The sequence below is a fragment of the Sardina pilchardus genome, chromosome 18, assembly GCF_963854185.1.
Source record: "Sardina pilchardus chromosome 18, fSarPil1.1, whole genome shotgun sequence".
Lineage (NCBI taxonomy): Eukaryota > Metazoa > Chordata > Actinopteri > Clupeiformes > Clupeidae > Sardina > Sardina pilchardus.
In genome coordinates this window covers 21357939-21372220 of record NC_085011.1, presented here as the reverse complement: position 1 = coordinate 21372220, position 14282 = coordinate 21357939, and the positions used below count along the sequence as shown (strand labels likewise).

Here is a 14282-nt window from a genome sequence, read left to right as displayed (position 1 = left end):
TACCATTGTTTGCTTCATAGTGTTTCAAAATTTGCACCAAACACAATTGAATAAAACTGCTTGTTAAATAATTACTGACTTAGAACTCAGTAAATATCAAAGCAAGGAGGAAGCGAAAGAGCTCAATTAAAAGAAATAAAAAAAAAACCTCAGTGCTAATAACCGAAGGAAATGGAAACTGTGTTCCAACCACCATGATCACCACAATTCTCTTTAGTGGGGTTTTGCTATAAAGACCCCATCAGACCTTCTCTACACAGGACTGTGTATTTGCAGTGCCTAATAAAGTATACCCGAGCCCATTTCCTCCCATCGTCTTGGGAGGGCATGATATCATGCATACCAGCTACAGCTTGCTGCAAAGATCCATCTGAAAGCATTAATATCAACACTAAAGATGCAACGCGGTTTAACACAAAAATTCTGTCTAAAAAGTCCTTTAGAAGTGTGGTCACCACATTACATTTACACAGACTTTATTAGATCATGTCTGCACTCATGGATAAAATTTGCAATATGAAAACGCTTTATTGGCTACTAAGATACTGCATGTCATGTGGTTGCATATGACACGCAAAAGAATGGCTTAATGTTTCCACTCACACCATATGCTGCCTTTATCTAATGATTTAACATACCAGTCTCCAGTGGCAAAGACGATCATGTTGGACACTCCTGCAGGAGCCCTTGAAAGATAGTTGTGCCAAATACGTATGCCAGAGGAGAGACCGAAGAATAAAAGGTAGGGGTATGGTATGGCCTTAATCACCTGAAGCTTCCCATCACACCTGGTTCAAATCAAGTGTGACAGGGTCTTCGAAAGCAAACAACAATTTGGCTCTCCGCCTCGTCCCTGAGCAGTCAACAGAAACCAGTGTCCAGAACTGCCCTGTCCGCCTATTGTATTTTGCTTGGTGGGAGGAAAAGTGTGAGAGAGGTTAAAGACACTCTAGATATAACAATAAAAAAGACCATTAATAACATTTTAACGAGATTTAGAAATCAAAGACACAGTTATGAGCATGTGGGTGGTGGACAGGCATGATTACATTTTTCAGCTTTTCTTCCTTTGAACTCGTATCATGCCATGTGTACAGCAGATACTGTCTATCATGTTTTCACATGTGATGAGTTGTATAATCCTTGACTTTCACAAACTCTTACTCGTGGTAATAGTTATACCAGAATAATCCCCAGCTCATATTTTTAAAAATATGTAATGGCCTTCTAATTTCCTGAAAGTGTTGATAACATCTCTGTGAGAGCATAGCCTTTGATGTTTCCTTTGGTGATTTGTCAAGTTTTTATGAGTGTGTGTTTTTGAGGCACTTTTCGAGTTTGTTATTTTAAGTATTTAGTTTGGACAGCATACTGTTTTAAAAAGAAACTCTAAAGCTCATTAAATCAACTAAGCTAGTAGCTAAATCCAGTCTTTATCTTTGCAATGATGCTCATTCACTCATTAAATAAAAATGCTGCAAGCAAGACTTTCCAAGAGATAAAAAGTCTAGCACTGTAAAAAATAAAAAGTTAGGCTAACTAAAAAATGTAACGCAACCAGCTGCGAAGCATTTTCAAGTTTACTCAACTTTAGGCCTGTCTAGTTGTGCTGACCAGGTTTTCAGAGTTCATACAAAGCAGTGTTTTAAGTTTCTTCAACTTTGCTTTGCGAGTGCAAATAACATATACGTGTAACTAAGCTGAAATTGAAAAAATAAGTCAGGTAAACTATCACCTCAACTTTGAAAAGCAGGTTAGCACAACTAGATGGTAACTTAAGTTGAGAAAACTTAAAAATCCTTCGCAGCCGGTTGCGTTACATTTCTAAGTATGTACAGCTTCCTTTTAATCTGAAGTTGAAACTATGCTCTTTAAGTTTATCGAACTACGTCAAGAAATAAAAGGCAATTGTCTATGCACATCTTATCACTCAGTTACAAAACAGACAGCAGAAACAATGAATTCTTAAGTAAAGAATACTTTTTATTTGAAACTTCTTTTAGAACACTGTCTTCTGTGCCAACAGTAATTAAAATAATCTTAAATTCTAAGAGCCAGTCAAATAAACTGATCTATATAAAAAATCTGCCAACACACACAAATATGTATCTTACTAAGGCAGTGCGAGTCTATAACAATGTATGCCCTAATCATTAGGCTACCAATATATCAAACAAGCCATATAAGGTCTTATGGTCTTAACATTGTGGTGAAAAATAAAGTACTTCAAGATTGCACATATGCTTCATTACACTGAAGCAGTTGAAAATAGAAAATAAAGAGAGAGTCAGGCAGGCTCAAATAAAAATGCATAATGAAAATGCAGAGCAAGTTTACCTGGTAAACTATCAAGCTTGACTTCCTTACAGAACCTTTACAATTGAAAACCGACTTGAACATAAAGCTGCCATTTTGACTGTGTACACACAAGCATTACAAAGGACCCTATAAAAAAAGTAAAAATATACCTAAATAACGTTACCTCTACCATAACTAGTGCTGCACAGTAATGTAAACAGCAACATCCATTATTTCCTTCCTGAGGATCACCTTTTGAATAGCCTGATCAAGAAGGACTATACATTACCACCCTTTGCAGTATAAAAATGTTTGCATAGGCTAAGAGCCAGGTACACTGCATAAATTAGTCAAGTACATATCAAACACTTTCCCTTTCTCTGAGCACACCATGTGCTATGGTGATGGCATTAGGACAATGCCAAGGTATGGCAGTCACAGTCCCCTTTGGTCTGTTAAATGTGTGTGAAGGAGCCTGACTCTTGCTCCATCCATACTCTGTGTAATTGGGCTTTATTCAGAAGCCTTTGAATGTCCATGGTGGTGCATCAAAAATGTTCACTGTCAGAGTCTTTGGGGGTGTTAATAACTACTAGGAGAACAAGCAAGATCCCATGTTCTGTCAGCATGTGTTTACACTGAACCTTTACATTTGAACGTTATGACCTAAAAGAACCAACACTGCCCTTACTGAGTCTGCATACGCTCCCACTACACTCAAGCCTTGACAAAAAATTGCTGAGAGAAAAGGAGTAAAATGTCTCTTATTTGCACAGTCCATCATCTCAGCACCTCAGCATTTTGTTTCTGAACGATTGCACCCTTGCAGAAAGTTTGGTATCAAGGCGCAGGAAAACTTTTTGAATGGTTTCGAACATGTATTTCAGTTCCTTTGGATACTTCATATTCAAAGCATAAATCAATCCAAAAAGGATGGCCATAGCAGTTGGAAGGTCAGGGAGGTCATCAAGAACAATCTGCTCCTCAATAATCAAAGCAAAACACCTTACATTGGCATCTGTGTCAGTGGTAGCAGTGTCGTCCTCAGTAACAGTTAAAATCCCAATCTGGACTCCACGAGTGTTGACGCCATCGCCATCCACATCCACATCTGTATCCTGCAAGGCAAAGACATTTTGGTCCAATTTATATGGTCTCCTTATGTGGAAAGTTAGCAAAAACAGCTAAACCCTGAGGGCACAATTTTGTTTTGATCTTATGCTCAAAATGTCACCTGGCACTTTACAACACAGCACTGTAGTGTTACTCCAAATGATCAAACAGTGTAATGGAACTGTGTACTGAATTCTTATTGGCTAGAAGGGTGTGTGCCAATTCCTTATAATGCACACCTATGTAGATCTGGTGAAAAAGTCTATTATCAATGCTCTTTTGAATGATAACCATACCAAGGATAGTAAACACCAGTTGAACTTGCCGGCAACAATGGAATCAGCTGGTACTAGCGATAACCACAGCAACTGAACACGTTTCTTTATGAATGAGCTGCATGCTTTTCTGTAGCTTATCTTTTAAAGTGACGTTCATCCCTTAGATACGTTGTAACCGGGTGATCAGTGAGACAACAGCGTTCAAGGTGTGTTGTTATAAAGAATTAATGAACTCTGCAGAGGCAAGACTAAAAAATAGCAAATCATCTCCGCCTTGTTCATCAATTTTGTATAACAGCACACCTCGTAGGCCGTTATCCCTTACTTAAAGGGATAGTTCGGATTTTAAGACACGAAGTTGTATGGGTTCCCTGTCAGCAACGTAGTGCATCAGCACTGACTTACCCCCGACAGCGTCCTGTGAGCCGAGATCCAGCCGGTTTTTGATCGTTTTTGATGCCGGACTATTTTCTTCAGCAAGTTTCTGGGGTCACGAAAGTAAAGTGTTTTTCTTCTCAAAACCATATGCGTTCAACAGAGTGATATATTTGCACCACAAAAACGTTGTCCAGCTGTCAGTAGCACGCAGTGATAGGAATCGCGAAAAATAAGTAAGTGATAACGAGGTTTGAATTTTTCCTGGACAACGTTTTTGTGGTGCAAATATATCACTCTGTTGAACGCATATGGTTTTGAGAAGAAAAACACTTTACTTTCGTGACCCCAGAAACTTGCCGGACTACTTTCTTCAGCATCAAAAACGATCTAAAACCGGCTGGATCTCGGCTCACAGGACGCTGTCGGGGGTAAGTCAGTGCTGATGCACTACGTTGCTGACAGGGAACCCATACAACTTTGTGTCTTAAAATCCGAACTATCCCTTTAATAATAAAAGTTCCTTGATTATTACACTGGAAGAAGTGTAGTTCTATGTCATTAATTCCATTTATATTTATCTGAGGTACTGTATGCTGCTGATCTGGGACATGGTTATCATCACACCCCTAAATGGGTTAGATAGCGATTAAATTATGACTGTGCTTACATACCAAGCAAGATTTGAAGAAGGAATCTGTGCTCTCCCGCATAAACAATGGTAGGCCACGCAAAGCTGCTGTTTTCCTCTGCAACATGACATTGGTTATCTGGAAGATAGAGCAAAGCAGTAAACAAATATCCTTTGTATTGTATTTGTTTTCAAATTAATAATTTAAAGTGTGTAAATGATGTTAGAAAGATGTTTTGCTTTGGATAAAAGTGTTTACAATGCAGCCTGCCAATAAACATAAAAATAAATACATGATAGAAGTTTACCTGGGCATCCATTTTGTTCAGTAGAGTCTTTAAGTCCTCTCCAAAGGCTCCACTACGTGATCTGTACAGTTGGATGATCTTTGGTGTATATTCGTCGAGTGAAGAGAAGAACGTCTCCTTGAGATTGACTCCAGTGATTCTGAAAAACTCCATGTGAACCTATTGGATCATATAATTTAGATGCATTTAGTCATACAAAATGAACATGCTTCAGAAAGGGCTTAAATCATTTCAATTCTATGCACTTACTTGCTCTTCCAAAAATAATGCCGGCCACTGTCTCATAATCTCAGCTACTGGAGGCTCTTCATCAACAATCTCTTTCCTTCGTAAGGCAAATGTCTGTTCCATTTTGGAATGAACAACTGCATGGTTGGGATATTTCTTTGTCATTTCTTCCTGCAAAGCAGCTTTTTCATTTTGAAGAGTTACATCAGTTTGCCCAGTTGGAATGTCAGGAAGGAAGTTCACTTCACATCGTCTGGCCTTCTTCAAGCGATTCCTGGAATCATCTCCAGTTCTTTTCTGGTTAACACGGACTTCACTGCAACCTGCTGCTCCGAGTTTATGGCGGTAATTTCCTACTTTGTAGTACAACCTTGTGGTCCAAGAATCATAGCATGTTCCCATGCTTGGATCTTTCAGACAGGGATGCTTGTTGACTAACCCAGCAGCCACGACTTCTAACTCTTTCCTTGTTTGGTATGTTTTATAAGAAAACATGGAACGACATAGAGCATTCAAAATGTCCATTTTCATATCTTTGGGAACATCAAGCAGTGTTCCATGTTCTCTGAACATCTCATTCCCTTTGGCTAGTCTCAATTCCACATCATATGAAAATGTAGGTATAGGGAAAGGAGAAGGCCACTGATCTGAATTTTCACGCTGTCTAAGAGGTATGCTAATGGGACTAACATTTGAGCTAGATGACGCAGAAGCTGCCGAACTGGAAGAGGAAGCTATACTAGCAGTGTCAAGGGATGATATAGAAGCATTATCTGACTCTTCAGATACTTTGGTGATTATTTTCAATATAGCTCTATCTGGTGGAAGTTCGGATATGTCAGTCAAATTACACAGCTGGTTGCCAAAGTCTGGATCCTCAAACTGAATCTCAAAGTCTTGCACAATCTGTAGACTATCTTGCAGAATATTTTTCAAGTGACTGACCGAGTTGAGGGCTTCAGTGACATTGATTCTTCTGGCATTATCAGGACCCAGCAACACGCGAAACAACATACTCTGTGACAACAAAAGAGAGACACAGATTAGCTGAAGCCAATGCTCTGCAATTACTTTACCTCAAAAACATCAACAAATCACAATAACTATGTACATCTCTAGGTCTGATCTTGCCTGTTCTATCAACTATTCATTAATGCATTGATAGAGAAATCAGTGCAGAAGAAACCTCTTCAGAGAAATCATAACCTTTCCTTGAACATTGTACGAGATAAGAGGGTAGTGATCAATAAGGTCCTCTGGTTCAAGAATTTGAGTTGTGCATGTATCAGAAACCTCATAGCATCTGTAGTGTTCAACATACCACGATGACAGCTTTCTACAAATGAAAGACACTGTGTTGCCATTCACCAGTATACTGAGGATTCTGAAAAACTCTGGAAACCCACTCTGTTCTACAGAGGACAAAACCATACCATCACTATAGTGAGTACCATTCAGATGTACATCTGGTGTGAGGCTCACAATTCCTCTATCAGGGTACTTTTGCAGCACTGCAGTCATTTGTTGCACATCAAGGGTGCATGTTTTGACATGTTTAACCTTTTGCACAGATATAGCGGGAGGAAAGAGACTTGGGGCTTCAAGGTAATGAGCCATCATGAGCTGGTGTTTACTTGCCAAGGTGAGGAGAATATTCTTAAAATTGTGCACATCATGTACAATCCCTTTGAAGTAACTATGTTTGGCCTCAAATCTCATTGTCCATAGCTCGATCAATGGGCCAAAGCACTGAACCAAGTAAGCGTAGTGTTCAATATAATGGTGCTTTGGTTTGAATTTGAAATCAGGGAATGTTTCCTTAATTAGCTGTCTGTGATCAAGAATTTTTCTGTGTAGCCAGGCTAGAGATGCTGATGAGAATTCTGATGAAACAGCCAACTCAACTATCTCTTTCAGGTCCATTAAAATCTCCCATGATGGTTCCTGCTCTGGCACATAATGGCCAATCATTAATGGCAAAAGACGAAGCAATGCCCAGTTTTCATGTCCGTTCCCACCTACAGTTTTCTTTGCAAAGCTAGACTGAGCAATGACCTTGGGCTGGTTCACTTTATCTGAGTGCAAGTAAGGGAAGGACCTGATACAAGTATTAAGAACACTGAGTGTAAAATACCTCTTTGTAATGAGTTCCTTCAAGCAAACAGCCAACTCATAGGGTACAACTCCCTCCAAGAGGTCATGTAATAGATCCGGTGGAAACCCTGTTACAGGATGGAAAGAGGACAGGTGTTTACCAAGGACACACTCTTTTTTCACACCCAGCTTACAGCCAAGTTGATCATTGTCTCTCAGTTCTGCTAGGATGACATTATGCTGTTCAATGGTTCTTAATGGGAAAGAGCTGGCATCCGCTGTCTGTATTTCATCTTTAGAAGCTAGACAAAATCTGCAGGGATTTCCTGCATGAAAGTGTTCTTGGAAGCCAGCAAGACTGTGGGCTCCAAGATTGTCAGCACATACACAATACACAGTTCCCTTGAGGTTAGAATTGAGAAGTTTGACAAACACACCTTGCTGTTCTAGGCGACCTATGTCTTTCACCAGAGGATGAAAAAACTTCTCATAGCCAAAACTCTTCACATCACAGCTTTTCCCAAGCAGAGCAAGTTGTATTGAGGGAAGAGTGGAACGGAACTTCACGGGCAAATTCAGTAGTATCCAATACACAGCAGTGATCTTATGGACCTTCCGTGATGTTCCGAGCGGATTACAGACCTCAAATTCATCAATATAAATAGCAATCGAAATAGCATCACTCTGACAGCCTAATCGTGGATTTCCTTTGAAATACTGCCCACTACGTGTTGACTTGTACCATCCTGGCAACTCCTCCTCGAGGAAAACTGCTTTTTCCAAAACCTCTTCTCTGTTTAACAAAACCTCAATAACTCTTAGAACCGAGACATAGACAAAGCTATTTTGATGCAGTCCATCATAAAGATACTCAACTGGGTCAATCACTTGAAAATTTCTTTTGAAATATGCTTCTCTTCTATGTTGTGTTGAAAGGATACCGTTCTCTGAAGTGCTGTGATATAAAGGATTTATATTGTACACAACTTCTGATATTTGTTCCTTTAGCTCCTCCCTTAATAAAGCATCAATGAATTCATACCTCCTTAAAACATCATCAATAGCGCTCTTTGCAGTAAGTTTTGAGAAAGACAAAATAACATGAATTTTAGTTAATATTTCTTGGGCTGATGTTTTCGAAATGTGTAATATTGTCTGCATGTAAAGTAACAGTGAAGCAAACTTGATTTCAAGGCTGAAATAGTCCAGTGGCTCTGGGTAGGACGTCTCAGACACAGGGCAAACTACTGGAATAGGGTCACTGGCTGTAGATTGTGGATCAGGTTGAGGATCATCTTCGACAGACAAGAGTGGTTCAATATTTAAAGACACATCTTGCTGAGATGTTACAGATAATCTAAAATCTTCAAGTGAAAGAGACTTGTGCTTCCTCGAAATGTGGCTCGTAAATGTTGAAAGAATATTTGTGCTAACCTGGCAGTTCCTAAAAGGACACTTCACAGCTTCTTGATTTCTCAAATGGCTTTTGATGTGATTTAAAAATGTTTTAGGTTGGCAAGTATCTCTAAAATCACAGGCTTCGCACACAAAATTAAAATTGGCTGCTTGTTGTGGAAATGGTCTGTGTACTCGTGACAAATGTGACTTCAACGCACCTGGAGTTCTGAAAGTGCAAACGCACTGAGGATGGAGACAGGGCAACGGACTAGTGCGTCCTTGATAGTGGCAGAACAGGTAGTGCTTGAGAAGACTGTCAAGACTGGGACTCTCAAAGCCACACAGCTTACATTGCATTCCAAACCTGCAAACAGACACAAAAAATACAGTTAAAATGTATTACATTCAATAATCCTGAAATAAGATAAAAGAAGAATTCAAGAATTCTTACTGAAAATCTATGTAAAGTAACTTGTGATTGAATGAAAATGCAGTGCTAGTGTGTCCTGCTTACTATGCAATGGAATAATACAATTATAATGTAAGCAAGCATCTTTTGTAAAGTTAAGCTCCGTTTTTCTGGGACTGCTGCAAAATAGTCCAATAGCTATATGATCATAATACACGTACAGTGAAAGTACGATTTGATTTGTAAGAGAAATTACTTTCCTTCCTGGAGATTTGATGTTTGACTTGCTTAAGTCAGGCTAACAATACTGACACAACGTTTTGCAAACCTTCCTAATGTTAAATGTTGCTATAGAAATCGCAACCTCTCAGGAAACACATTCATTTAACAACTCGAATTATTTTAGTAGGCATACACTTAGTAAACACTTCATATACCGAATAACACCGCTATATTTCTAGAAAATTCTGAAATACAATGCTATCATTAGTTAGTTGACATTAGCGTAAAGTTAACGTCATGCCTCCCGCCACTTTAAGGTCACTATACTAAGTTATTTAGCAACGTCGTTAAGGTAAACCAAACGTACACATGCTGTTACCAATGTCAATTAGTTCATTCTAAGAATACCTTTCACACCGACATTACTAAAATGCTTATACTTTCATTTGGTAGTGAGCTAAACGGGAAGCAAAGACTGCAAGATGGCTAATATCTCATGGTAGATGTTAGCAAGCATGGGGCGTTTGACGCGAAACTCCGGTTAGGAAAATCTAATTTATTCTCTAACTGCAACTTTACATAGTAATAGTTTCTGTTCAAACTATCCAATATGAGGTAAAATCAGTGGACAAAGTGCAAAAGTAGCGGTGTTTCTTACCTTTACGCTTAACAAACATCCAATACTAATACCGGCACTGAAATTCGGCAGCCATTTCCATCCTTCGAATCGGGGAGAGGGAGAATGTTTGCGCGTGCGCATTAACAGAAAGTACGGAATGTCAACTGTGTCAACGAAAACTGAAGAACGCAATTTAACAAAACTTACTTTCCCATTTCTCTTGAACATCAGATGAAGAACAATAGTTAAACCCATGTTTATAAGTGATATGAACTTTTCCTATGTATATTTGTTCATTCAACATTGCATCTTGATTTCAGTTTACAATTATGCAAGTTCTGTTTTTTACAGTGTAGACTGTCTCCCCCCAGCTGCGTGATAGGACCTATCAGGCTAATTAGGTTGTCTCCCGAGAAACAACCTTTACATGTGAATGTGTGCATGTGTATGTCTGCGCACATGTGTGTGTACTTCTGTAAACAAACACTCTGTCCTTGCGAGTCTGTCCGAGTTTTTAAAATGTCACAGTATGTTATCTGAGCTCCTGCGACAGGACAGTCACGTCAGGCCAAATGTCTGGTAGAAAAGGGAAATGTTTCAGACTCTTCCAAGCCCCTCCCATGTCCTATACCATACCCTCCCGTTCTCTACACACACACACACACACACACACACACACACACACACACACACACCCCTCTACCCCCTCTTCTCACACACACCCAACACAAACACACACTTGCACACACCCTCCCCACCCTATCGTTACTTACAGGATTTATCTCTAATTTCAAGCTGCAACACATTAAACGTCTTGCCTGGATGACTTCATCATGAAACTAGAGCTTCTTTTTTACAGCGTCATTAACCGTGTCTTAACCAAGACTGAGCCACATGCTCTGTGGCTGACTGATCTTTGGTAAGATAAAAGCAAGTCACCAGAGAAGGCAAGGCAATTGGCAAATGCCCACTGTTTAGGTAAAGAAAGATTTCACCAGTGATCTTCTATTACAGCTCTGTCACTCACACATCTGTCTAGACATACTTTTTTGCCAAATAGAAGGGGAAAAACACAAAATAAAGAGAGAACATTTTGTAGCTCTAATCCTGTTTTTGAAAAAACAAAACATACAATTACACATGGAAATGTCTACATATAGTCTCCTTTTTTTGCTAAAAAAAACCCTTATCTTTTCCCCTTACTGTTTTCCCACCATAGCAGATTTACAACCAGCCCTTGTTAAAGCTCAATATACCATCACCAGGTGTTCAGCTGATGTCAAAGGGCAGCAAACAGCCCCATAAGTGCACTCCTGGGAAAAGCTGAGGCTCCTTTTTAGGGCAAGACCTCTCTGGCCTGGTGGCAGCCCTGTGTCACGTCGTTTTCCCTGCTGCTCCTTCCTCTTCAACACTTTCCCATCTGACCCCCCTCCGCTCCGAGCCACACGAGTCCACCATCGCCATCTCTAGGTCAGAGGTCAGACTTACAGCCATCAAACACCCGCAACACATTTGCCCGGGTAAGCAAGCTTTCTCTCCAAGAACCCGCATGTGTTACGGGCTTAGCTTGTGCATTTGGCCCCCAGAAAGCTCGGCGACAACTGTTCCTGAGCCAGTACCTGACAGCTGTTAGTGGAGGGCAGAGACTGGGTGTGAGGCTGGAGAGAGGGGTGTTTCACTCTGAAGTGAGCTGTATCCTAGTGCGCTGCTAAACTTCACTGACTCTCCACCCGAAAGGGCTTTTTCTTTTGTCCTAGTGATCCCACAGCTACATCATCGAGGGAGATTTCGTTTGAAGCTTTGGATGAAAGAAACAAATGGCCATGTAATGACCGCAGTATGACTACAAAGCGTTTTTGTTTTTATTTGCGATATCTGTGAAGCTGTGCGAAAGACAGTTGCTCTAGGGGGCTGTGATTGTTTTTTTTTTGTTTTTTTTTCTGGTGGTGGTTCTGAATCTCCGAGCGCGTCGCTTCATTGACCATTTTACAGACGAGCGCCATTCTGAGGACATCAGAACAACTGAGGTGAGTTCCGCATGGCGTGTTTTCCTTTTCTTCTTTTTTACTGTTTTGGTCTGGGAGCATTACCTCATTCAATAGAGGCTCTCTGATCCAGGGGGTCACTGTGGGGTCTCTCACTGTCTCTGCCACTCTTTTCTCTTATCTCCCCCAGCCCCTCTGTTCTTGTTCAGGGAGGAAGTTTTGACAGCCAGATTTTACAACCTCCTCCCCGCTCCCTCTGCACATGCTCTGACAGACAGAGAGCCCTGGTGACTTCATCCCTCATTCACGAAACCTCCTCCTTCCACCCAGCTCTTTTTTTTCCTCCTTTCTTTTTCCCCCCTCCCTTCCTCTCTCTCTCTCTCTCCCTCTCTCTCTCTCTCTCTCTCTCTCTCTCTCTAAACGGTGAAGCCAGGCAGCATGCCAGCCGTTTTCCTCCTCCTGCGCTCCCTGGTTATCAGGCTCCTCAGTAGCAAATTAGCGGGCTCGGCGGTGCAGTTCCTCCGCAGAAGCCTCTCCACGGCCGTGTCCCACCTCGGCACAGCGCTGCGTCACGTCTGGGACCGGCTGCGCTCGCAGGAGTCCAAGGAAGCCATCCTCGGCTGCGTGCTCTGCATTCTCAACATGCACAAGAAAGTGGACAACTGAGGGCTCTATTTTTGGACACGGCTCACCTTCTTCTTCTCTCTATCTCTCTGAAATTTATATTTTTCATTTTTGTTGGAAGAAACGAGTGGAAAAGAGAGAGGATGAAAGTGAGTGGACTTCTGTTATGATTATTATTCATATTTTGTTTTGTTTTTAATATTTGTCTACACATGAAGAAGAATTTGTTTGAGGGGGAACAATGTCTGAAAGTATTGTAAGGAAAGTCCAACCATTCACTATCGGGACCAAGCTCTCAGTGCCATCCGTACCAAAGTGTCCAGACTTCACAGAGGGCTACTTGCCCAGCCAGGCACTGGACAACTGCAAACTGCGGCACAATCTGAACAACCATGTGTCTCTTTTCCTGGGACGAGCTCAAGTGCGCTCTGGGAACTCACGGCTAGTACCACCACCACCACCACCAGCACCATCACCAACATCATCTTCATCGACCACAACGACTTCACCACACACAACGACAACAACAACAACAACAACAACAACAACAACAACAACAACTCAGGTTATCCCAGCAAAACACCAGCAGCAAAACATGGCTGAGGAGGACCATCTGAATAGAAACGCCATCAGCCCAGGCTCAGCAGCCTCCAGGTCCATTCGGAAGATCACTATCTCAAGCAGCCCAGAGAGCAACACACCCCGGCCAGACCAAGGACTAAGCATCCCACGGGTGAGAGTCAACCCCCAGGTAGAAAACAACAATAACAACAACAACATCACAACCTCCACCTCCAACCCACAACTGCCTCGGATAGTTGGAGTGAGCTGTGAAAATAAACCCAGCTCTCATTTCAAGGTACTGAGCACAACTTGGCAATATTATCAGTGTTCTTACTACAGGTTGTTAGATTTAGAATATCACAGCTTGAAAACTATGTTTTGAATATCTATGTTGCTGTGATTAAGACATTAATTAATTAAATCAGTCTAGCGCATGTACTAGACTAGTTTAACACATTGTATTAAATGGAGACAAAAGATAGGCTAGTTGTTTATATCAATAATAATTTAATAGACAGTAAAAACATTGCTTTCAAACTGTTGCCATTGTTAATAGACGCACGTGTGATGCAACTGGATGTAACCGCACGGTTTCTCAAATGTATTATGCCCAGATTAATCTCAACAGAAGTATTGCAATCACAAGATAAATCACCCGCCTATGGAAACAATGACCGCTGTGCTGGAATCACAGTGTATACAGTTTAGGCTAATGGATAAAACATGGTGCGTCCTTGCTACTTACAGTCGGGTACAGAACAAGTAAACCCTCAAGAGCAGGCGTCCCAGGTAATAGCTTACTAGTGCGTTCGTGTCAGGTCTTTCCGTCGGCAGTTTTCGCAACACTCCTGCACCTGACTGTTAGCAATATTATGTTCAGCTACCACAAGTAAGGATAGAGGGAAAATATTACTACAAATCAGATAAGAAGCGAATGGTGTCAAATGAATGGGTTGTTTGTTGTTTCAAATTGTCGTTGCTGGTTAATGTCACCATATAAAGCATGCACATTTCCTGATGTTGCGGCAGACTATTCATGGCCAAAATTAATCCACTTTTCCATATGGGCTTATTTTTTTTATCATTGCTATAGCTGATGTCATAAATTGTCCTTAATCTTAAAAATGGTATAACTG

The 14282-nt window shown here is 40.9% G+C and overlaps 3 protein-coding genes and 1 long non-coding RNA gene across 6 annotated transcripts in view; 2 read left to right on the top strand and 2 right to left on the bottom strand.

The window, feature by feature from the left end:
- Nucleotides 1-1977: 1977 nt before the first annotated feature.
- On the bottom strand, nt 1978-5792 carry LOC134063970 (uncharacterized). The gene is made up of 4 exons (XM_062519741.1): nt 5253-5792; nt 5004-5162; nt 4739-4834; nt 1978-3416 (listed from the first exon to the last, which is right to left on the bottom strand). Exons 1-4 carry the CDS (start codon nt 5760-5762, stop codon nt 3084-3086), a joined length of 1098 nt encoding a protein of 365 aa, XP_062375725.1. The 5' UTR covers nt 5763-5792; the 3' UTR covers nt 1978-3083.
- An 87-nt stretch (nt 5793-5879) lies between these two features.
- Nucleotides 5880-9547, bottom strand: LOC134064144 (uncharacterized). Its single transcript, XR_009936255.1, has 3 exons — nt 8942-9547; nt 7366-7453; nt 5880-6248 (listed from the first exon to the last, which is right to left on the bottom strand). It is a non-coding gene; the product is annotated as an uncharacterized LOC134064144 (long non-coding RNA).
- Nucleotides 9548-12388: 2841 nt separating this feature from the next.
- LOC134063730 (protein myomixer-like) lies at nt 12389-12624 on the top strand. The gene has a single exon (XM_062519418.1). The coding sequence runs from the start codon at nt 12397-12399 to the stop codon at nt 12622-12624; it is 228 nt and encodes a 75-aa protein (XP_062375402.1). The 5' UTR covers nt 12389-12396.
- A 13-nt stretch (nt 12625-12637) lies between these two features.
- LOC134063729 (uncharacterized) overlaps nt 12638-14282 on the top strand; it is a 39131-nt gene continuing 37486 nt past the window's right edge. For all 3 annotated transcript variants that reach the window (XM_062519417.1, XM_062519416.1, XM_062519415.1), the window contains exon 1: nt 12638-13441. In XM_062519417.1, the coding sequence (XP_062375401.1) occupies nt 12824-13441 (618 nt within the window). In that variant the 5' untranslated portion in view covers nt 12638-12823. The remainder of the gene's footprint in view (nt 13442-14282) is intronic.

Excerpts from the sequence above, each read along its gene's own strand:
- LOC134063970 (XM_062519741.1), bottom strand. The coding sequence starts at position 5,762 with ATGAAAATGGACATTTTGAATGCTCTATGTCGTTCCATGTTTTCTTAT. Across the intron at positions 5,163-5,252 it reads CATTATTTTTGGAAGAGCAA|GTTCACATGGAGTTTTTCAG; the intron begins GTAAGTGCATAG and ends ATGATCCAATAG. Across the intron at positions 3,417-4,738 it reads CCTTCTTCAAATCTTGCTTG|GATACAGATGTGGATGTGGA; the intron begins GTATGTAAGCAC and ends TTTGCCTTGCAG.
- LOC134063730 (XM_062519418.1), top strand. The coding sequence starts at position 12,397 with ATGCCAGCCGTTTTCCTCCTCCTGCGCTCCCTGGTTATCAGGCTCCTC.